Source organism: Centrocercus urophasianus, unplaced genomic scaffold (genome assembly GCF_019232065.1).
Source record: "Centrocercus urophasianus isolate 14NV4802_14NV808 unplaced genomic scaffold, USGS_Curo_1.0 seq_22, whole genome shotgun sequence".
Taxonomy (NCBI): Eukaryota; Metazoa; Chordata; class Aves; order Galliformes; family Phasianidae; genus Centrocercus; species Centrocercus urophasianus.
In genome coordinates this window covers 7582050-7605191 of record NW_024884778.1, presented here as the reverse complement: position 1 = coordinate 7605191, position 23142 = coordinate 7582050, and the positions used below count along the sequence as shown (strand labels likewise).

The 23142-nt window shown below is 39.7% G+C and overlaps 1 protein-coding gene across 5 annotated transcripts in view; it reads right to left on the bottom strand.

Moving 5' to 3' along the window:
- The window catches only part of FHIT (fragile histidine triad diadenosine triphosphatase), a 507230-nt gene that overhangs the window by 59175 nt on the left and 424913 nt on the right, over positions 1 to 23142 (bottom strand). For 4 of the 5 annotated variants that reach the window (XM_042823261.1, XM_042823260.1, XM_042823263.1 and 1 more), the window contains one exon: positions 20055 to 20123. The exons of the other annotated variant lie outside the window; for it this stretch is intronic. In XM_042823261.1, the coding sequence (XP_042679195.1) occupies positions 20055 to 20123 (69 nt within the window). The remainder of the gene's footprint in view (positions 1 to 20054; positions 20124 to 23142) is intronic. 5 annotated transcript variants of the gene reach the window in all.

Here is a 23142-nt window from a genome sequence, read left to right as displayed (position 1 = left end):
TTTTTTTTTTTTTTCCTGTATCTCCAGTCCAGTCTATTTTAAATCTTTCCAACTGGGGAGTTACATCAAGACTGCACATCACTATCTTAACCCCTTATTTTCCATTTCACACACTACGTGTCTGTTAAAATCAACATGCTCTGGTATGCACAGTCAGTGCTGTCTTTTAGAATGAAGTGCTGTATTTTAAAAAACGAGTTTTTTGGAATGAAGAAGCAAAAAAGATTAACTTGTCTTTGAGTACTCTAGAACACTAGCCGTAAAGACACCACAGAAACAAGCACTAAATCCTTAATATAAATTTTAGTGGAACAAACACAGTCTCAAGCAAGTGAAATCATTCAATTACTGATGGGGCTGATTCATAGATTTCCATACCATGCAAACACATGGCTGAATTGCTATCCAAATTAAGATCAAGCTCAGAAAATGGCTCCTATGTGCAGGTTCACTTTGACACCTGCAGACGCAGTGTCTGCAATGGGCACTTGAGATTCATCATCATTTCCTGCCCATTGTAAACAAACATAGCTAACTGCTCTCTGAAAAAGAAACGCTGTCAGGTTTCTGGCAGAAGTGACATACATTATTCTTGGCAAAACAGAGCCAGGTTGGTCCTGCCAGAACAGAAGCGGAAGCATGAGATCCTGGCAAAACAAAGATAGTAGTAAAATACTTTTCTGCAAATAAAAATTAATAAAACAAAAGGACTTATGTAATTCTTGGCAACAAAAGTCTATTGTGTGGGTTTGATTTCCTGACAAGGCAATCTGGCAGTTGCAGACAAATAATTCCACAAAGATACGGGCAACCACTCAGCTCTTACTACAGAGTTGCCAGCCCATCACAAAAGCAAAAAAGCAATCATAAAAACCACAGTATTTCCGCAAAGGCGTTTTCATTTCTTTGTGAATCTTGTCCAAGTTATATATCTCATGCCCACAATAAAGTCTGTCTTTCCCATGAGAAGGTTTTCTTAGGAACGGAATATGTGCGGGGGGGAAAAAATGCATTAAACCCTTAATTTCAGCAGTGCCATGGCTGCAATTTTCCTCTAAAACTGAAATGAAGAGACACAGCAAAGTTTCCGAAAATGTTAAGCAATACCAGCAAGAAGTCAATGTTTGGAATTCTCAGCCACAATAACTACAAATCCACTAAAAAATAAAGTTGTGGCAATTATAGATACAGGACATTACCATAGTTCCATTAGCAAAGGCCAGTGAACCGCTATAAGTGGGTTGTCAAGTTTGCAATGAAGAAAACTCAATATTTACCTATAATCTCATTTGAGCTCAGTGTTCTTCTCGCTTACCTTGCAGGCATCTGGTTTTCAAGCATCCTACTCGGGCTTTTTCTGCTTCAGACTAAAATCTACCTGCTGATGTTGGATGCCAGAAAGAAAGAAATAAAAGCACACACAAGCACCTCTTTTTGATGAAGACTTAACTTGCTGTTGGCATGATGCACTGCTTTCACACTTGCTATTACTTCCTTGTCAGGTATCTAAGAATAAGACTGAGGATGTGTGAAGGACAAGAAATCACAGTGACTTACAGCTTTGTACAGAAACAATTCTGATTTTTCAGTTCTTAGTAAAACAAAAAATAGGAGGCTGTGGGAGGGTGAGGACAAACACCAGCACAACGGACATGGGTCTGAACTGAAAAAATGAGAGGCATCCATCCAGATCTCAAAGAGCTATGATCTACCTCCGGAAAACTCTTTGTAGATGCAGAATCTTAGCAAGGAGATCCTGTACCAATTCCCAAGGTTTCTGAGATTTTAATCTCTGCTGCAATGAGAAGGATTGTAGCAATGGAAAACCTGATCCAGTCTCAAGACCATCTCTGTCAGGACAGAAAGTTTTTGATTCCCCTTAGATGCCTGCTTAGGCATCTATATATTATATATTGACTGTGAGTCAACATAACTGCTATTTTAGATCACAGGATCGATCAAGCTTTCTCTGCAGTCTGTTGCCAGGTTTTCCAGCCCACTACTAACAAGTTACCTAGAGACACTGGAAGCCAAAGACATTCAGTAAATGATACTTTCTTTTCAAGTGTGTTTTTATTTTTATTTTCCCTTTCCCCCACTATTTTTTAATGGTAGCTAAATGAATTGCAGCAGCAATGATACTTTTCCACCTAAGCCTTCAATTACCTGAAAGTCTTCCTTCATGGAAATTTGTGAGTGAACATGGTTATTCATTTCCTAAACACTCAAACAAGCTGATCAGACCGTTAAATATTAGATTTTGTTTTGACTAAATAGTTAAAAGCTAAACGACTGAACAAAACTCCTAAAGGAGAGAAAGGGTGCAATTTGTAAAAGAGATGCCAGCAGCCCAGGAGGAACGGGGGCATCACTTGGATAAAGAGGGAAGAGGAGGCTCAGCTATATCATGAATACTCACCAGAGAATTTTTAATTCAAGAGCCCAAGTTTAATGCCTAACAAGCTTAATATATCTTCACACTGGTTTAAATAGGAATGGGACTGGAGTCCAAGGAGCCTACAAAAGGACAGATGTCCTCAGCTCCCAATGCACTGAACAGAAGCTGGCGGTCCACATTCCCGCGATCAGGCACTAACCACCCCCATATGCTATCTCAGTCAAAAGTGTTAACCACCTTCAGAGTTTAACATTAACTCCTGATACAGCCATAAATAAAATCCCAACAATAATTTGCTTTGCAGTTGGGTTGTTTTTTGTTGTTTTTTTTTTTCTTTTCCCCATCTTGCTGTAATTATTAAGCAGCACTGATGAACAACACATCGCATATTCTTAAAAAAAAAGTACCTCCCTCCAGCTGCTCTGCTGGTGAATCCCCTGCTTCTGCTTGTTGGGATTTACTTTCAGCCCATTGCATCTGAAACTAATTACTACAACACCATCCTCAACATTAATTCCCTTCTCCTCTCTGGAATCAGAAGCAATATGGTGCATTCAGAAGATAATTTTTCATCTCTCTTTCTGAAGGGAAGATCTCAGCTGTTTGATGGAGATAATGGTAAATGAGACACCAATTTCAGAAGGTGAAGCTTTCCAATGTCCTTTTATCAGAGACCATTGTCCAAAATTTCAGCCGGTGATTTAGGAAAGTTTTTTATATGAATGTCACCAAGACCTAGAAAAATCTGTCAGCTCTCTGTGTGATCTCAAAGACAAATTACAGCAATATCTTGTCAACCAGCTCTCTTAAACTTACTTCTCTGCCGGTTATCATTGCACTTGTTCAACTATTACTTTTTCTCCTGGAAATGTTTTTTTCTTAACTTCCTTTCCTCCTTCCCAGAAACACATTAAAAGGGAAGAAAAATAGATACATCCCTTTGCACTTAGTCAGAAGAAGCACTTGTTAAGTGTCCAGAATTATCATGCAGTTGTATTTATGGTGTGACTATTAAAAAGAACGATTGTGCAGCCAGGCCCCAATCCATCAGTGAGATGCTGTACTGCAACTGGTTTCAGGAATGAAAGCCAACTCGTGCTGGAGCTCCCTCCTGTCACCTCATCAGTCCAATTCCTATGCCTGTCTGGTGACTGTCCCTCTGATGCACCTAAATGTCCTCACCCCCCAGCTCAGAGATCCTCAGCTCATGCTTCAGTGAGCAGCAAATGTGCTGCCACACACCTTTTCCCTCGGACCAGGTGTTTGAAGTAGCTTTTCGAAAGGCAGAGTCTTTAGCTCAGGAGGTATTGTTACAGCAAACACTCAGACATGTTTCGCTATTGAACAGGATGCTAAAAATAAAATTAAAAAAAATAATCTGTAATTCATTCAATTCAGTAAGCAGATGCAACTTGTGCCCTTCTATACAGACTTCCATACGTTAAATATTAATCATAACAATTAGGGCTTCTAAGAAATGACATTGTGCTTTCTCAAATTGCTGCAGAGCATTAAGACTGCTGCCCAAGTTCTCTGGTGCCTGAACTATTGCATTGCTATGCATAACATTAGGAAAATTAACAATTCAAAGCTGTACTGTTATGACCAAAGTGACACAACTGAAGCAGTTTCAGCTCCTATGTGCGACCTATGAATACAATCTAATCTTTTTCAATAATACGTTCAAAACATTTATATCCTGAGGGTATATTATAAAGAAAGTTAGAAAAGCAGCAACAAGATAAAACCCAGCTGAGGATCAGATCTCCCTGGTCATTTAGGTGACTGAGAATGAAAAGCTGTATGTATCATTTCAACACAGCTCTAGTGCAAGTACTCTTCAGAGTACTTCTCCACCATGTATAGTCTGCATTTTTAAAGCTATTAGGTTAGAGTGAAGAACTGAGTACTGCATTGCTTGCTCGGCCCTGTTTTTTTTCCTTTATATTGACTGAGAAGTTAGATGTGGTACTTGTCATCTGTGGCACACTAGTATTTGAAACCGAGCAGACAAGAAGTTTTCAGTGGATGAAACTGAGATTAATTGAACGAAAGGAATTTCCAGCTATTGAATACGTGTAAGTCATAGAAAGGCTTTTTTCGTTATTTTTAATTTGGTTTGGTCCTGACCCTAAGCTTGACTCATGCATGCATTCTCTGCTCAGGCTGATGTCACAGAACCATAAAGTTGGGAAAAGACCAGTAAGATACCCTAGTACAACCATCAACCCATCACCACCATGCCCAATAGCCATGTCCCTCAGTGCCACATCCACAGTGTTTCTTAACCACCTCCAGGGACAGTAACTCCACCATCTCCCTGGCACGTCACTGCCGCCCTACGCAATCCCTAGTGGGGACAAGCCAACTACTGATGTCCTGCACAGAGACAACAAAGAGACACATTGCTCAAAGAGACAACATTCCACTCTTTCTTGCCTGCTTCCTCAGATCTGTGGGCTGTGCAGATGAGTTACTAGGATATTGAGACAGCTCTTAAATGTTAGAAGCTATAATTTCCCTGTGTAGTCCACTGTTGCTTTGAGCACAATTTTCTTAACCATACTCCAGAATGAGCAAGCTACAAAGTCAACAGCTGAGCTGAGAGCGAGCTCTGACTGAATTAGAAGAAATTTGCAGTATCAGGTTTGCAGTATTTTGTACTCTGTTGTTCCCAGAGATAACACCACTTTTACTTGCAAGATCTTTGTGTTCCCCTCCATAATCAAGGAGACGAAATCTGACTGTAAACCTTTTTGTTCTCTATTGTCATTTCATGTTGGCTTGGCGTGTTAATCAAAGTGTCAGTAATGGCTGCAAAGAGAAGTCATTCAATCCTCAAATGAAGAGAAATCTAAGCTTTCTAACACCAGCACATTTTCCAGTGGATAAGCTTTCTCACAAAGTAATTATTTCATTTTCCAGAAAGATTACTGATTACATCACACTGGGAAAAACTAAAAGAGGGATCCTTTATCTTTCCCATGTTTCTGCAATTCTTGTACAAACTTATACTTGTTACCATGAAAAATGACAAATTTGCCATCTGATCAAAATGTTAACAAGGTAAGTGTCAGTGAGATGGATCACTGACTGTCACTGCAAGCCAGAACATGAGGATACATTGATATTTCTCAATATATTCACTGCTTCCCCAATGTTCGCTAACAACATTTCTACTGTGAGTGTAATAAATCACAAAGAAATAACAAGCTGCATAGGATCTCCAGGATATGATAGATTTGTCGTAATAGCAGTATCTGCAAGGTAGAAAACAATTGGTAATGATCTATAGAAAGACCTAATCAACTGTCATTTGCCATAATGTGGCAGATGAAGCAAATACATGAAAACCATAGCACCTCTTTAGCCACCACCCTCCCCCTATACATACACATGCATTAAGCAGAAAATAGTAAAAAGAATGAATGAGTTTTGGGGTTGCAGAAGTAGAAAAAAAAAGTTAATAGCATGCCCTGGATGCGATCATTGAATTACACACTACTGAACAAGGCAAGGGATAATCACAGAAGCTGCACAACCCTGTAACAATGATAAAGGTTTCTGCCAAGCCAGTTCCTCCCCTTTGCTTTATTTCTTTTTCATTGATTTCAGTGTGTTTTAAAAAGTACTTACATTGAAGTGCAACCAAACGTGAATGAAGCTGGATAACCAACAGAAATGCCCACCTTGATTTCACAAGGGATCCCAGAGGACTGAAAGCAAGATGCTCCTCAGGTATCTAGTGCAGCTCCAGAAATCAAAACCAGATGTTCCGCATTGGGTTGTGCCAGAGCCCCAACTCACTGCTAAAGCTTTCACATTCCTTTGCCTTCTCCTACTTGGCAGCAAAACACCTCACCTTCCAGCAGATGCATGCACAACATTCAGTTTTAGTTTGCTGAAATACAGAAGTTTCTCAGAACTACTTTCAATGGAGCTCAAGTGCTGCCTTGGGTTAAAAACCTGAGTCCTGCATTTTATGTACTGAAACGCCTCTCTTGATCACATTTTCCGTTGCCACCTGCCTGCAACAACACTCAGGTCAAGAACTAACACTGAACTATTAACCCATAAGCTTCCCAGGCTACGCAGACTGCTCTGCACAGATTTTTCTTCCTACCACGTCAGGAATGCCTCTCTGGAGGAAGCAGTGCAGCGAATGCAGTAGGAACTCTGGGTTTAAAATTTCAGTAGAAAGCTCAATTCATTCTTAGAAAACGCTAAGAAATCTATATATTTTTTTTCTTTATTCCCACCCCTCCCCCCTCCAGGAAGGTGAGAGAATAATGGCTGCTTTACGCTATTTTGCTTGCAAATCACACTTCACTAAGTGAATGGATTTTTGGGAACATAGGAATTGCCAAGCTGCCTCAGCACAGCAGTACTCTGCTCCGGCATCCTGTCTGGCAGCTGCTGCAGGGGAACGTGTAGGAAACCTCCTAGTGGGCAATTATGGAAAAATCTGTTCAGATGCAACAATTTCTCCCAGTCCCTCCATCAGTCAGTAAAAACTGGCATGTCTTGAAACATGGAGGTTTGCCTCTTTTCAAACAGTTCTTCAGGTCCTTCAGGAGTTTGTAACTTAGTATTTTCCACATCAGAGAGTTGACTAAGAGCTGTACTTTCCAAAGTCCTCATCTTCTGGCTCAGCACTAAATAAAGCTGGACAGATTTTGGAAAGGGCTCATCTCCTTGGTGGAAGGGAACTGCTGAATTCTTTTGCAAATCCACCCTTACAGGGTCACAACAGGAACAGCTCTGTGCTCAGCAGTTTTTAATATCTGTCCGCGGTGGGAGGTGCAAAGCCTCTGGAAAGCTGGTGCTCAACAGTTTTGATAATCTGGCCCCAGCTTGAGTATCAGGGGCCAAATTACGCGATTTAGAGGCAGAGATTCCCTAGTGACAGCAGTGGAGATTTCTGCTCAATGATGAATACCTCAATAGGATTCTGGAATAATAGAGCCATGAAAAGCGGATAGCGCCAACAAATAAACATCAAAGGGTAGGACTTTCCTTTTCAATCACGTTCCCTTGTGCTCTACATAAAAGCACTGACATATTCTGAGATGAAAGAGGGAGAAGGAATGGTTAAAAATACAGTCCTGTATTTCCTTCTAAGATGAAAATACAAAGCATTTTTCAGGAGCAGCGTATTCATGTAACGTACAAGTGGTAGTTTACATGGTATATGAGATGCTGGTGGTATTAGGACTAGCCTTCTTTTCATATGCTCCAAAGAGAGAAGAGCACTGCATTTCTTTAGTTCTTTTCCACATTGAGTGCAAAATTTTGTCTTACTCATCTCCCTCTCTTTTGTTTTCTTTTTAAATACACAAATGACTTCCATCTCTTTCCCTTTAATATTTTCAATATTCAGCCACTGCAATCCACAATTCTGATCAAAAAGCAGGATTGTGCAGAACTATTTCATTATTTCTTATGGCCTTTTAGATAATTTCAAGTGAACTTACTGGTAATCAGATGAACTTGAGCCCCATATGGCTTAACCCTCAAGTAATTCCCCTAGATTTCCGCGACAGTTTTGGTCCTGCATACTGCCATCATTTAGACATTTATTCTTCAATTCTGCTGGAATATCTAATGCTTTACTGGTGCATTCAGAGGGCTATCTTTCAGCACAGACCTAAGGAACATGGATGCTACCAGCTGAATGGGAGTAAGCCACATTTTCTTGAAACCTTTAGATCTCTTCCAAAACCCTTCACAGAACATCATTATTTGCAAATCCCTGCAACAACTGCCTGTATTGTTCAGAACACACAGGTTTCCTGGGACCATAGGAACACGCTATCCATAGAAGCTAAAGACACTCTCTTGGGACAATGGGAAAAGATAAAGGTTGCAGAACAGGGAGAAGATGCAGCACTGAATTGTACATTGGAGAAGAGTATATACTAGCTGTTGATATTAACTTTCTGCTCCAAAGTTTTTTCTCTCAGTGAAACTGCGTACTCAAGCAGAAGAGCTTGAGACATGGAAGGTATTGCACACACCTACCCCCAAAAGAGAGGAGCAATGCAGAGGTTGAAAATCTTCATTTCGTTTCAAGAAAAAAAAGGTTGACAAGACGCAATTTGCTAATAAATTCTGCTCTGTGTAATTAAAAGAAAGTACCAACAAACAAAAATTACTGTGGACGGACCAGCAGGAAACAAGAAACTTTCAATAGAGAATGTTAATTCAGAGAACGCCCTCCACACAGCCCACCTTCCCCATTCTTCCTCTAGAAAGAGACCCATTTTATAAATGGTGATTAAGGCACTGAAGAAAAAAGTATTAACACTATTCACATGTAGAAAAAAGGTTACTAGGAATAGGGATCATTTCAGCACATTGTTCTCCTTAATAAGCATAGCAACAAGTAATTGAGTTTCAGGCAATCTCCAAGGCGGCACTTGGTAGAGAAAGCATAACTTGGCATGATGTCTACTTTTCCTTTAATTACATTGCCCTAATGAGCAACTTTCTTTACTCTCAGCAAATCTACTTCTTGAGAAGAAGCAACAGTAATAAATGAGTGAAAAGGATCGTAAGGTAGTGCTACAAAAGAAATATCAGGAGCCTGAAATGAAAAGACATTGTTCAAAGTAGTGTAAAAACACCAGACAGTTCTCAGCATCATTGTTTATTGCACTTAATAGGGGAGTAAAGGATCTTAATTGACAGAGCATGTTACGTGACCTAGGAGCTGCCCTTATTCTACTGCTGTTTCACTTCCACATGTGTTTATGAAAGTGACCCAGAAACACAATGTAGCTGATACATCAATCCAATGCTCCTTTGCTCACATGCAGCAGAGGGCAATTCTGTTTCATGCCCTTGTGCAGACATTAAGAAGAGAAAACCACATGCCAATAACAGCCTACGGAGTGTCAATACTGCTCAACACGACCAAATACAGAAGGATAAAGAGTCATCCAAGTTCTCAATGTTTCTTAAAGCACACCCCAAAATATCTATTGAGTGCCTTAGGGTCACAGCTCATGTAAGGAAACATGATCCTCATTTGCTGGTTTAGTCCACGTAGCCCTCACTTTTTGTTTGTTCAGAGATTCATGAACATATCTGCACTCGGTAGTTTTACCTCTCTCACTCCATAACTTGACAGTCTTCCCTTACCTCCCTGCATGGCACCTTTAAGTGCTACTACTTAATGCACTCACAGAGCTGGTAGAAAATTTAATTAGCATATGTATGAAATACTGTCAGGTCTCCAAAACCAGGCACTTCAGATGTAAAAGTGTGAAATGAAATTATCTTCAAATAAAAAATTTGAAAGTGCCATTGGAAGCGGGCACCTAAGACCTTAAGTGTTTATGCAGCTTTATGTATCGTTATTTCTTCAGTAAGACTGCCACAGAAATGGCAGGGGTATGGGAAGAAAGTATGTTAGCACTTAGACTCTACTCATAAATGCATTAAGTGCAACAATTTTAGCAAGAAAAAAAAAATATCAGGAAAGCAAAGTCCCTTCTGGGAAGCTAATCTCAATTACTGTTCACAATCACACAGAGAAAACACCGCGTAACTGCCATACTGTACATGATCTGGCAGTTGTGTGCATTTGCCACTTCAAAGATATTAACGTAATGACCGAGGGGAGATTTCTCCTCAGAAAAAAAGAAAAAAACTGATTCTTCAAGAAATCTAAAAATAGACCTTCAATTAAGAATGATTTACTGCAATACCTCCCCGCTCCCATAGAAATCTTAGTCCCTACAAGCATGTTGTCAGTACACAAAAGTAATTTACATTCACAAAAAAAAAAAAGGGGGTACAAATTGTTTAGTTGGATCTGCTTATGTGTTCAGCTCAAATACATGAGCAATTTTTGCAATTAAATTCAGGAAGAGGGTCTTAGTCAGCCTAGTTGCACAATGCTGCAACTACCCAGGCATGCGAGACAAAGGCTGACTTCCTTCTTTGCTCTCCCTTGTTGTTGGAACGCCTGTGCTCAGATGGCTGTAATTAGGTTGCAACTCAGTCAAATGGGATTTTAAACCTTGGCTTTTCTTGAAGCAGTAAATTCAGCTGCAGAGTGTGGACAACAGTAAATGCCTTCTCCATTCTGCAGATTGCAAAAGCTGAAATTTGAGAACAGTGCTACACTACATCCTGGAAACGATTTCACTAGCTCCCTGCAACACCAGGAGGCCTTTCCACCCAAAAAGCAGCTCTTAACACACAGGGTAGTAGTCAGAGGGGTAAATTTTCTATGGAAGGCAAATAGCAACAAATCTTTTTTAAAGAACAAATCATACCCAGCCAGTAACTAAACACATTTTGGAGAAGTTTCATTTTTGCTCCCCACAGGAACACTTTAATCACCTCTTTTGAGTGACATGGTTGGAGGGCATGGTGGTGATGGTTGGACTGGATGATCTTAGTGGTCATTTCCAACCTTGATGATTCTACAGTTCTTTAAAACACGCAGGATTTTGAAAAACATACAATTCCACAAAGAATGAACAACTTAAGACTTTGTGGCGACAGCAGTATTGTAAGGCTCACTACAACAATCCATCACCTCTGTGCGAGAGTTGAAGCTCTACACTTCCATTCTGCTGGGTACCTTGTGGCCCAGGGCATGGAAATGTGGTCATTGTGGGAGGAAGGACCCCTCTGCTCTGCCTGGGGCTCTGCAGAAGAGCACCTGCCTCTGCAGTGCCACCTAACCTGAGTGCAGGGTTATAAGCACAGCTTAATAAATTTGAGGGCTGGAGAACAGTAGGAGAGAGGGGAGCAGATTCTCATATCATCAGGAGGGAAATAGACTTTTAAAAAGCCAGTTGTGCCTGTGCACAACAATGAAGCTTTATGTCTATACAAACTGACAAGTCAAATTGTACTCCTGGGCCCAGTTCTCAGCATCAGTGCCATTTGATGGTGATAGCTCGCCTCCTGCTTCTGCAGCCTAATGGCTCTGTCTGCCAGGAAGGGCATGTAGGATGATTAAAATAAGCATTAACAGAACGGCTTGGTGATTAGCTTTTTTTTTTTTTGTCTCCCTATTTTTTTTCCCCCTTTCACTCTTTTTTTTTTAAACTACAGAGAGTTTTGGTCTGCAAAGCACTGCTAAAGCCTTTTGTTCATTAGCTGTGAACTTTACAAGTGTAAATTTAAAGAATTCATTTTCTTAAAACCAAGGATTAGAACAACTGAGGAAAACCACTGCAACCTAGCACTCAAGTCAATCCTTAACGTGGAAATGAAACAATAGCGCTTACAGTATTTAAACAAAAGTAAGTAGCATATAATTATCCCGACGCTGTCAAACTATATTTTCACCATAGTGCAATGATTTCTTAAAATTTCATTTCTGAGGTGGAAATGAGCATGTTCTTTTCCAGTACGAGGACATCTCTGCAATCTTGATGGACCTCTCTCACAGCAAAAACACCTAATATCCACTCTCACTTTTCTTTCTGCCATCAGCCTTCTTCCTCCTATCCTAACTGCCTAGTCCATCACTGGGTCTGTCCAATGGAGACATGAACACTCATCCAGTGACTGCCCCATGTACTTGCATCATCAAGGCTTAAAAGAGCAGAAATTCAAGCAAATGCCTCTAGAAGAGCAAGCCATTTGCCAGCAGTATTTTATGCCAAGTAATTTTGTACCTTGGTCTTCTTAAGTCCCTCTTAACATATGGTAACAAAGGTATAGAACATGGCCTGAATTATATTTGGCAGTAAATTTTTTTGGTAGCATTTTAAATTTCTGAAACTGAGATTTGCCTACAATAAACTGTAGCATTTTTTGCCAGAACACAAGCTGTAATGTAAAGTGTTGTCTCCTAGAGAAGGAGGTGAGGTGTTAAATGTGAAACCACAATGCGCTGGTAACAGAAAGGTGTTGCTTTGAAGCCTCAGGGATGGCAGTTTATATTTCAATGTTGTTAACTGTTTCACTGACTACTGTATCAGAAATACTGAGCAAATGTATGACATAATCACATCTTGATTTAGCCGCATGCCATGCACTTCTGTGCAGAAAAAGGAGGCCTAGAAGTTCCCACAAACACTATATTTGTGAATAAGATCTAGATAGCTCTGTTACCTGAGAGGAAACTTTGCTACCCAGTGTGCAGGAAGCCAATCACACAGAGATGAGACGCTGATTTACTGCAGAGCTAAGCAAACTTGTGTGTAGTAGTCTTCCGCAAAGCCAGCGTACCCCAGGAGATTCACAATGGTTTTTTTTATAGATATTCTTATCACTTCACCACCACTTTAAAAAGTACCTTTCTCCAATATTCATAATTTTCACTTTCATTTCCATAAACATGTATTTATTTAGAAGTATCTAAATAAGTGTCTGGGGAACCTTATTGCAACTCAAACTGCCAAGGTGCCATTTCAGTTTTGGAAACCATGAACATTCTGTTCTCCATTTGGTATTTTAGGACTCCATTTTAGGCAGTATTTTCCTAACTCCCTTTAAGTTCAGCTTCCTTCTGTATCTTTATTCTTGCAGAAGAAAAAAAAGATAATGGAAAACAGTGGGCAAATACATAAAGGAAAAAGCACACTTTTTTTTTTCCCCACAGAACAAACAAAAGCAGAATGTGAGCACATATCTGGAAAGCTTATTTCTTATATCTATATATTTTTTCACTCTTTTGAGTCAAAAGATAAATTAACTTGACCTTGCAGATATTGGTAAACTCATCCCATCAGACTTTTATTTACTTTCTCACCAAGGAAGAATGCTTGGGTCTGTTAATATACCTCCACCTTCATTCAGAAAAGCCATATTTAGAAAGTGAGGGATAGCATCAGATCTGAATCACTGAAGCTGTTGATTTAGTGCTGGGCAGGTCAATGAAACTGTCAGCAACAACCAGCTCAGATGGTGTCACTTCTAGCTACGTGGTCCTTGAACCTGTTTTAGATAAATCTGATCCCTCAGGGCAGCGATCTGCATTTGGAAGAGAGCAAACAAAGTGATCTTTTCCTGGGGATCACAGTTTAACACCATGGTATCTTTAAGTACGTGCATGTGGTCAGAACATTGGATCCTGTTTAGCCACAAAATACAGTTCTACGGAGAAGGTACTCTCCAATTTTTTGCTCTTAGCAGAACAAGATGCAGAAGTAATCTGATGCATCAGATTTCTGTACAGTTTCATCTAGAGGTTACCAAATAGCTGCTCCCATACTCTGACCCTTAAGCAGAATGCAAGGGAGTATTTCAGTTCTAAGTTTATGGCATCATTTCAGTTCAGAGAAGAAAAATCCCTTCTTGGAAACTGCCATCTCTCTGATAGTTTTGTTTACTTTGCATCATATCAATTCCAAAAAGCTGAGTATGTAGGATACTAATGGGGCATGTTCTCCCCACCAGCAAGAATTCAGCTTGTGCATCAGGTGATAACCAGATGTCTGGAGACAGCTTTACCTCGGGGACTGGGAGTTGAAGAGAAGCACCTGAGCAGCTAAGCAAGTCCAAGCACTGACAGAGCGAATGGGCCTGTGAGACTATGTTCAGTTTAATCCCCTTATCAACAGCTTGTCTTTGGTTGGAGGCTCTACATCACTAAGTAGCTGGCCAAGGAAGTACTATCAAGGACACAAAAGATCAAATACTCCACAAGCTAAACATAGTAAATATGCCATAGTAGGGGCCAAGAGCTCCTCAGTAACGCGCACAATAATTTGTCTGTTACATTATAAGCTAAATGTAAGTGACTTCTGGATGCTGGTATTTTCTACCTATGAGGAGACCTTGCAGCAGGAAATGGTAGGAACCAGCAAGAGAAGTGATGAAATGGAGAGAGAAAGTTGAGCTGGAGGACAACAAGACTACACAATGATACAAAAAATGTCAAATCTATATTACCTTCCAGATAAAGCCTAGGTATAAAGGGCATGTGTATAATCATGAGGAATGGCTGCCTAACTGGGAACCTTCCATCCACTCCTAATTTGTTCCTATAGCTGCACTGATTCCACTTCTTTAGATCTGAGGGAAGATATCAGAGAATAAAATGATTCTCCCTCAGATTTGACTGTGCTTTCCTGCCATCTTAAGATATGTGCTGCAGCACATGTGGCATATAGGAAGGTCTCAGAGATTTCAACTATCAAAATAAGAAATGCTTTACAAGGTTGAAAAGAGTAGAAGATACCACAAACAGTAGAATTTCCATCTAGGGAGACATGCATGATGACAGGACGTCTTCCGGCATTCTTGCTAGATCCTGCTGATGAACTTATTTTTGTTTAATGCAGGTTGGGTGCATGCAGGGAATACTAGCAGTCTCCAGGGGATTTCAAATTGTAATCACATAAAATATCATGGCCCACAAATCCAATCATCTTGTTTGACTCAAAAAGGAAATTCATTTGTTGGAAAAATAATTCCTTTAAGGTCAACTCAAAATGACTTTTTGTCAATTCAGGTATCAAATTCAAAACATAATTATTTGCACAGCTCTAGCTTCTACCACAGTACTCTCAGTTGGAAACATTCACGCACAGTTAATCTGACTTGCCCAGCTGGAGTCGCTGCAATATCACAGGAGACATGAAACAACTGGGAAAGGCTTATGCTCCTTGGCTACCAGAAGCTCCTCTGATGCTCTATCAGTCAGAAAGAGCAACATTGGCAAGACCAGGATAAAATCCACAGCCTGAGAAAGAATGAAAAAGAATTTATTTGCTGCTGCATCAGAAGAAGATAGGGAAGTAGACTTGCACCTGGGGAAAAGAGAGGCTTGCTTTTTTTTTTTTAAAATCCAATTTAGATTCTGTGCTGCTTCCCTCCTTTTCCATGAGTTTACCCATGCAGGGCTCAAAGAAAGCAGAGTCTGGCCCCAAGGGAGTTCAGATACAGCAGACTGATCTACCAGCAGGCTACAATATGTTCCCAGAAGGTGCAATGTAATTCTGAGGCCAAGGAACAGCCTATTAGCTCTGCATGCTATTAATTTTCATGAACAGTTCAATCCAATGCTCACAGAAGCTGTTGGGCATCTTTCCATTTTGTCTAGCAGGGCCAGGATTAGGGCTTATTTATCTTTTCATTCTATACCTTATCTTTAATTGTGAAGCAGTCCTAGCAGTTTAGTGCAGCTCTGCACATTTCAAGCCCTTCACTAGGCTCTGTGCCCAGCAGCACATGAGATGCTGTCTACAGGTCAGAGTGAAGGCATGTCACAGTCAAAGCCACTCATGAAGAATTAAACTTCAGGCTTGTCTGACTAAACTTCTCAATTCAACAAAACTCCCCAGTTTTGCCAGGCTGAAAAAGCAACCCTGCAGGTTCTTGAGTCATGTGCCAAAACGCCTGCTTCATCCTCTCTGGAACTGGAAATGATTACTAATAGGTATTCTTGCTGAAATGATTTAACATAATGTGCTGAATGAGATCACTAAGTCAAAATATCTTTCTTTAAGTGATTCTCTTACTGTGTGCCTGAATGCTAGAGGGAAAGGACAGCATGAACTGAATTCTTTTGCAGGCTTTTGCATTTAACAAAACCTCCAAGTTACCACAGAATTCACATTAGGAAGTTTCACCCAGATTCATTACAAGAGGCCCAATGAAGCACATCTGCCTGGCAGGCAGCAGGGGATGGAGAACAAGGGTTCAGGTCAGCCTCTCTTAATCAAACTTTTCCCTTTTAGAGTATTTAGAGTCTAGATTGGGAAATAAAGATGGGCAAGAAAAACAGGTAGGCATGAAACAAAGCTCGTGAGAAAACAGCACTCTTTGCCTTGAAAGCATAGCCCTGGATGTGTTATTGCTGTTGTAGACATTACCTACATTACAGCAGGCTGCAACCACCAAGAGAAACATGGGCTTTGGGAAGGAACATGGCCTGGCACCACAAAATGCAGTGCTACATAGCAGGGCACTCAGCGTTCTGCTGAGAGGCTGGGCTGCTCTCACCCATCCAACTCTGTCAGCCTCAGAATTAACTTATTGAGGTCAGTACTCATAACAGCAGTATTGCAGACTTGATTCACTCTTCCTCTCTGAGAAGGCCCAATACTCTCTGCCCAGTATGGCTATTACCTGCCAACCTAAAGGATGATGAATGTTATTTATATTGCAGTAATGGCTAACCACTCCATGGAGACTGGGGACAGGCTGTGCTATGGACTTTTCAAACACGCACTGAATGGGAACAGCCCACAGATGGCTGAGTGTATTAAAGTGCTGAAACACTTCAGGGTAATGTTCTTGAATGCTTTGGACACGGTGACCCCCAGCAGCTCCGCAGCACTTGTGCTGACTGCTACAACACAGGGTGCTGAGGACAGTAAAGATATTCATAAATTACACACTTATCAGTTATTGTGACGTGCCCTTCCAAAAGCAAAAAATCCCTCATTTTCTTAAAACATGCAACTCCTTGATGAGAAGACTTTTAAATTCTTCGATTGATAAATTAAAAAAAATATATTTCAAATGAAACAGAAAAGAGAGGAAAAAGAGATTCTGATTAAGTTTTCCTAATATTCAGCCGTCAGTTTTGTTATATAAGAAAAATTTATAAATAAGTATTACTCAAGATGTAGATGAGAAAAGTGATCCAACAAGAAAATATGAAGAACCTGAACCTATGAAACAAAATACCAGACCAATTTAACTTGGACTTGTGCACTTGCAGGATTAGCTTCACACAATTGCAAAAAAAAAAAAAAAAAAAAAAAAAAAAAAGACCTGAAAAACCATGCCTTTAACTTTTCATTATGGTGAGCCCAGAGGGTGGACAGCTAACACTCCCTAGGAAATAGCCTCCCAAGGAATAGCCTTGCGAAGACGGCAAGGAAATAAATTAAAAATATTTGATGTGGTCTTTTTAACTGTTAGTTGCTCTCTTGGTGTACTAGGAAAATCATCTGGTGACTTCTTTCATATGCATCAATGTATTGAGATCTAAAAGACTAAGTGATGTATTCCAAGAACTGTGTCAGAGAAGGTGTCATCGAACAGGTTTAGGACCCCTTTCATTTCTTTTCCAATTAATGTCCCAGTATTGAAGATCTAAAAATATATTCAGAAACTAGTTGGATGGCATTTGTGTCCATCAGCAGCCTTATCACAAACCAAGTGCTAAAGATATACCTTACCTTTAAGAATACCCTTTACACGTTACAGTTCTAGATGAAGCTGTCTCAGAGCTTTATCGCGAAAAGCCTGAAGATACCAGAGCCCAGTAAGCACTTTACTAAGTAGGGATCAACCACACAGTTTCTTTTTCTGTCTTTTCAGTCAGCAGAATGGTCACTCTCAATCCGAAATGGGACAAGTAAACCACATGGCAAGAGCCTGTGAGTATTTTCTAGCTGTCTCAACTGTAGAAGTCTCCTAAGAGGACTGATGTCTCAACATCTGGGCATTCTTCTTCCTGTCAAACACTACTGAGCAATGGGATTTGTCAACAATCTGCTCAGCATATACAGATGACAACTGCAGAGTTTGGAGAGCTCAAGGGCATTTATAGATAGATAGGGAATTGAGATAGATGTGTTGAACTAGGACAGAGACCCAGAATCTATGAAAATTATACACAATTGCAGTACAAGTTCTACCTGCAGTAATTAAACCAGACACCATGACATGCAAAATTCAGGCCAGGTGTGCTTTGCAATTACAAAAATTGTTTCAGAGATGCTAACAGCCTCAGTGCCACACAATATGAAGAAGAGGAAAGATGTCTGCTGCCTAAACCACAACTCTGTCTATCACTAAAATATTCAGAATGAAAGCTTCATTTACAAACAGGTAAATGAACAGATTGTCCTAAGCACAAATTTCATGGATGATGGATTTAAAGGTCTTCTCTGCACCTACATCTCACCTAATGGTACTCTACTGCTTATAGATTTTCAGTCTGTTGCTCCACCATGACCTACAAAAACTTCCTCAACATTATAAGAAGTCTTGACTAAGAGATGTATCTTAGTACAACACAAATGAATCATAAAAAATAACTTTCGCCTTACTGCAATTATCTCCAAATAATTTATCAGCTATATTTTCAATAATCTGTCCATTTTTTATATTTTAATACAGATTTATTCACCACCCTTACGACAGCATACTGCTTAAGGCCTTCTACCCTCCGAGTCCAGTGAGCGACAGAATTTGGCATCAAATTTCTACAGCATCAAATGCTGTAGGTTTTTTTCCTGATAACCTAACTGTACAGTGAAATCTGTGGTCAGATGCAGTCTTTACAAAAGCATATGTTCACTCCTTGGTATTCAAGAGTAGCTGTTTAGACTCTGAGGCTATGTTGTTCCACTGAAAGATATATTATCACATCTGTGTCTAAATATTTTTGCTTCCTATGTCTGCTACAAGTAACATCTACAATTGCTACAGCTGAAAATGACAAGATAAAAATAATTTCAACCGATTTGTCATGCCTTTTGCATTTAAAAACACTAAACGTATAGCCTATTTCATTAACATTTTTGCTTTTTTGTATTTACATGTAATGAGAAATAAGCACGTTAAAAATAATAAAATGGCATTGGAAAAATGACAAAAATGGAAACAGAATTTGTGGATTGGTGCAGAATTGAAAACCACTTAACACATTTAAAAAGAAAAAAACATTAACTTCCAAGTTGCCTCACTTTAATGCTGTTAAGTACAGCACTGCATAGGATGGCCATCACGTACTGACATTTGATCTGCTTGCTCAGCAGTCTCATTATGAGGTTATGTTAGAAAGGTTCTCAATCTCTGTCCTTCATGTCAAAAGTAAACATGTTTTCATCACCTTTGAATCAAGTCAGAGAATCATAGAATCACTAAGGTCAGAAAAGACCACTGAGATCACCAAGTCCAACGATCATCCCACCCCCACCATGCCCACTGTCCGTGTCCCTCTGTGCCACATCTCCACATTACTTGAACACCCCCATGGACAGTGACTCTGCCAGTGCCTCATCACTCTTTCTGATAAGAACTTGTTTTCCTAATATCCAACCTCAACATCTCCTGAAGTCATTATAAAACTTCAAAATAAATTTTTTGAGAGTGGCGAGTTGTCATCATGGATATATCACAAAGGAAACAATACAGAAGCATAAAATGTCATTAATTCTTCTTCAAACATATGGTATTGCAAAAGCACTGAACGTGTTTACATTAATTACTTTTAAAAAGAAAAGGAGATGTCACATTTGAGATGGAGGATCCTACCAAGCTCACTGAGAACCACATAAATCTAACAATAGTGAGATTTTTTTTCATCAACTCATTGTGACAGCTGTCAAGCTGGGAAGAATTCTTTATTAATACCAAAACAATTGTGCACTTAAACAAAAGCCAGTAATTGAGTCACAGCTTACGTCCCCAACTCTGTCATACAATCTGAACATATGCAGATATTACACATCTATAAGCAAAGTTGCTCTTCAAATTTTATTTTTGGGGCTGCAGTATGATGTGCCCAGAGCCTGGGCAGAATCATGCAGAAAGCAGGCCAGAAGGCAAGCTGTGAATTTTCAGTACTGGGCTTGGTGCTCAGCACAGGCTTTCTGCAGCCAATAAAGATGCAGGGAGCCTGTTAAATAATTCCACTAAAAGCAAGGCTTGTATCTCTGATGTGCGAGCTTCTAACTGTGAAAACCACTTTAAACAAGTGATAGAAAACAGCCCTTACCTCCTTGTAGACATCATCATTCCTGCTGAAGTCTCCTGACCTCCTTGGAAGGACATGGACATGAACATGCTAGAAGTGTGAAACCAAATAATGGTTATTGCCAAGATTGTGACTTCCTTTTCCAGATTATCAGCATTATCCTCCACTCGTACCAGTAACCGAACAGAAGTCCACAGAATTCCACATGTTCCATAAAAGCACCTTAACCCTTCAGAGATTGTAAAAGATGTTCAGGACAGTGAGTGAAGGAACCACTAGTATATTACAGAGACCATGCAGGTAGAATGGCTATCGGAAGACACATTCTGGCACTTCCATTACAACATCTTTTGCAAGATCAGAAAGAGCTTAATATTTTGCTTTTTCTCCCAGGAAGCTGTAGCCCAAACATAACATATCCAGTGGTGCATCATGTGGCCCCAAACCTGCAGGGCAAGAGAACTAAAGGTCCAGATTTACAGAGCCTGAAGCATAAGCATCACTCTCCTGATGGCAAAGCCATTGCTCAATGTAGCAGCGCTAAGGGAGATAAGTGGCAGAGGTAGCTTTGCTTTCCAGCATGGGGGTTACGTAAGGGACAACATGTTTTCTCACAAATGCTGATGAGATATGGGGAAGAGGAACAAAAATAACGACAAGCAAGCAAACATGTCACTTCGATGTTCATTACTACTACTATCTTTTTTTTCTTAAGAGATTACAGACCTCTTCATGCCAGATAGGAATTACACAATTCAAGATTTTTTGTGACTCAAAATCTACTATGATTTTAAAAGAATCCCTGAGAAATCAAAAAAATGCTGATCTGCTGCTCTGCAGTGACTTCAGCTACAAAACTAAATATTTTTTTTTAATCTTCTCCCCTTCTATTCTCTGTATACACAATAAACTGAATTTAGATAGCTTGCATCTGATTCAACTTGGTGAGTTGGAATCAACTGAAATCCATGAATCCTGCTAAAACGTTGTCAAATTACAGCTCAAGTCTAATAAAGACCAAAAAAAACGTTGACCAAAAAACTTAGTCTATTTGTAAAAAAAAAAATCTAAACACCTACATCATGCTACCTTCATCTACAAGAATATTTGTTCAGTGAATAAAACGAAATCACAAGGATCTTTCACTTAATGAAATAGTCTGAATACCACTTGTTTTTCTTAGCTTATCCTAAAGAAACCAAATATGCTACTCCTTAAATCTACCGTTATCCACAGCTTTCAGCACATGCAGCCTAGAGATGAGGATGCTTCTTGAGGGTTAAAAACTGTTTTTTGAGCAATACATCAATGATAGTGTTCTGATAGTGTATTATACTAATATATCATGAGAGCGATAGTGTTCTTGTGATGTATTAGTGCAATGTATCATCTGAACATCACTGCTCCTCATGACAAATGACTCAAAATCACAAGGTAAGTTTAAAGATGGTCTTCGAAGCCCCAGGCTTTGAATTTGGCTTTAGGACAAAGAGAAACTTCCAAGAAAAACAGTAGTGAAGATTATGGTTTGTACCAACAATGTGAAATTTCACCAGCACACCCCACCTAAATTTAAACAGATTTAGATTTAAAATTTATGTATAAAACTACACAATTATCTATCAGGTTTTTTTCCCCTCTTCTTGTACGAGGATTTGATACCATGGCTACAAATACTACTACTTAGGATTTTCTCTTGATATATATGGAGACAGTCTAATGTCAGATATCAATAACTATTATGTTCCAAAACTTCCATGCACTTACAGTCATTTTTACCTCTGTGGCAAAATGTTTCAGGGTACACACAGGAAAAGCAAACAGGATGTGGCTCAAAGCTTAGTGCAGAGATGCTGTACTGCAGATGCACAGAGCAGCACAGCAGGTAACAAATGAGCCTAATGTGAGCTTCTGCCCCAAATGGGCTCATGTGATCAGCATGAAAAAAGGAGAAGAGAAAGCGTTTAGGAGAGCATATGGGCCACTTGGCATCACTGGGGACATTCTCAGGGTTTGTCACCTTTACTACATGCATTATGTTCTTACACAACACTCAGCTGCTCAGCAAAATCTGTCAACTGTATCAGAAAACAAATCAGTATTTCCAGGTCTGAGGTAACTACAATCAGTTATCAGAGAGCAAATTTTTCTGGACATTCTAATCATTTTTCTTAATATTGTTCATGGGATATACACAAATCTGAATTCTTCCTATTATTTATATAATAGAAAAACACCATGAATAACAATTATGTCTCAAGGAGATTCCCTCTCCTCAGCTTTAGGAGAAGAAAGAAGAACAGAGCAGAGCAATGGTTCCCATGTAGGAACCACTCGTTTGCCATTCAGCCGGTGGCTTCCCCAGCTTGGGGTGCTGATATTATTCTTTAATTGATAATTTTGCTCTTCACTGTTATTTTTTATGGCTGAAGCCAGACAAAACAAAAACCTGCAAGTCCAAAAGAGACATTTGCAGTTGACTGAAATGTGTCAGTAGATACAAACTAAACATTTGGCTGTATATATTTCGTTTAACTGAACAAACAGATTTAGGCAAATCTTCACTCAAAACACTATTTGGAGAAGAAAAATCCAAACACTGTCTATATAAAATGTCAAAATAAAGCATTTCAGCTCTTCCCTGTTATTGCAGATACCCTCATGACTGGTGAGCAGCATTCCAGCAGGCTGTATTCAGTCACTGTTGATTGTACTCCTTTTCTCTCTCCTAGGAACTGCTTTCCCCACATTTTGCATTGTTTTGATTAATAAGCAAGAAAAGTGACACACAACAACCAAAACATTCACATTAACAGACCAATCAATATGTGTAAAAAACATGCAGACACGTGTTTGCATTGCCTAACACGTTAGCTGCCATTCCCTCCTCTTGTCAGACACTGATGGAGAAAGCTGTGCACCACTACAGGAGACAGGCATACTGGATATCACAACACAGGGACATGGCATGATGCACCCAGGTGGTACATCAGGCACACGTATTTTGACATTGGGTGGTCAAATACACCTGAGTCCCACTGGCTGCTTCTAATACCTAGGAAGAAGAGCTTATGGGAGAAGAACTTTCAAGATCTTTACACCCAGACTG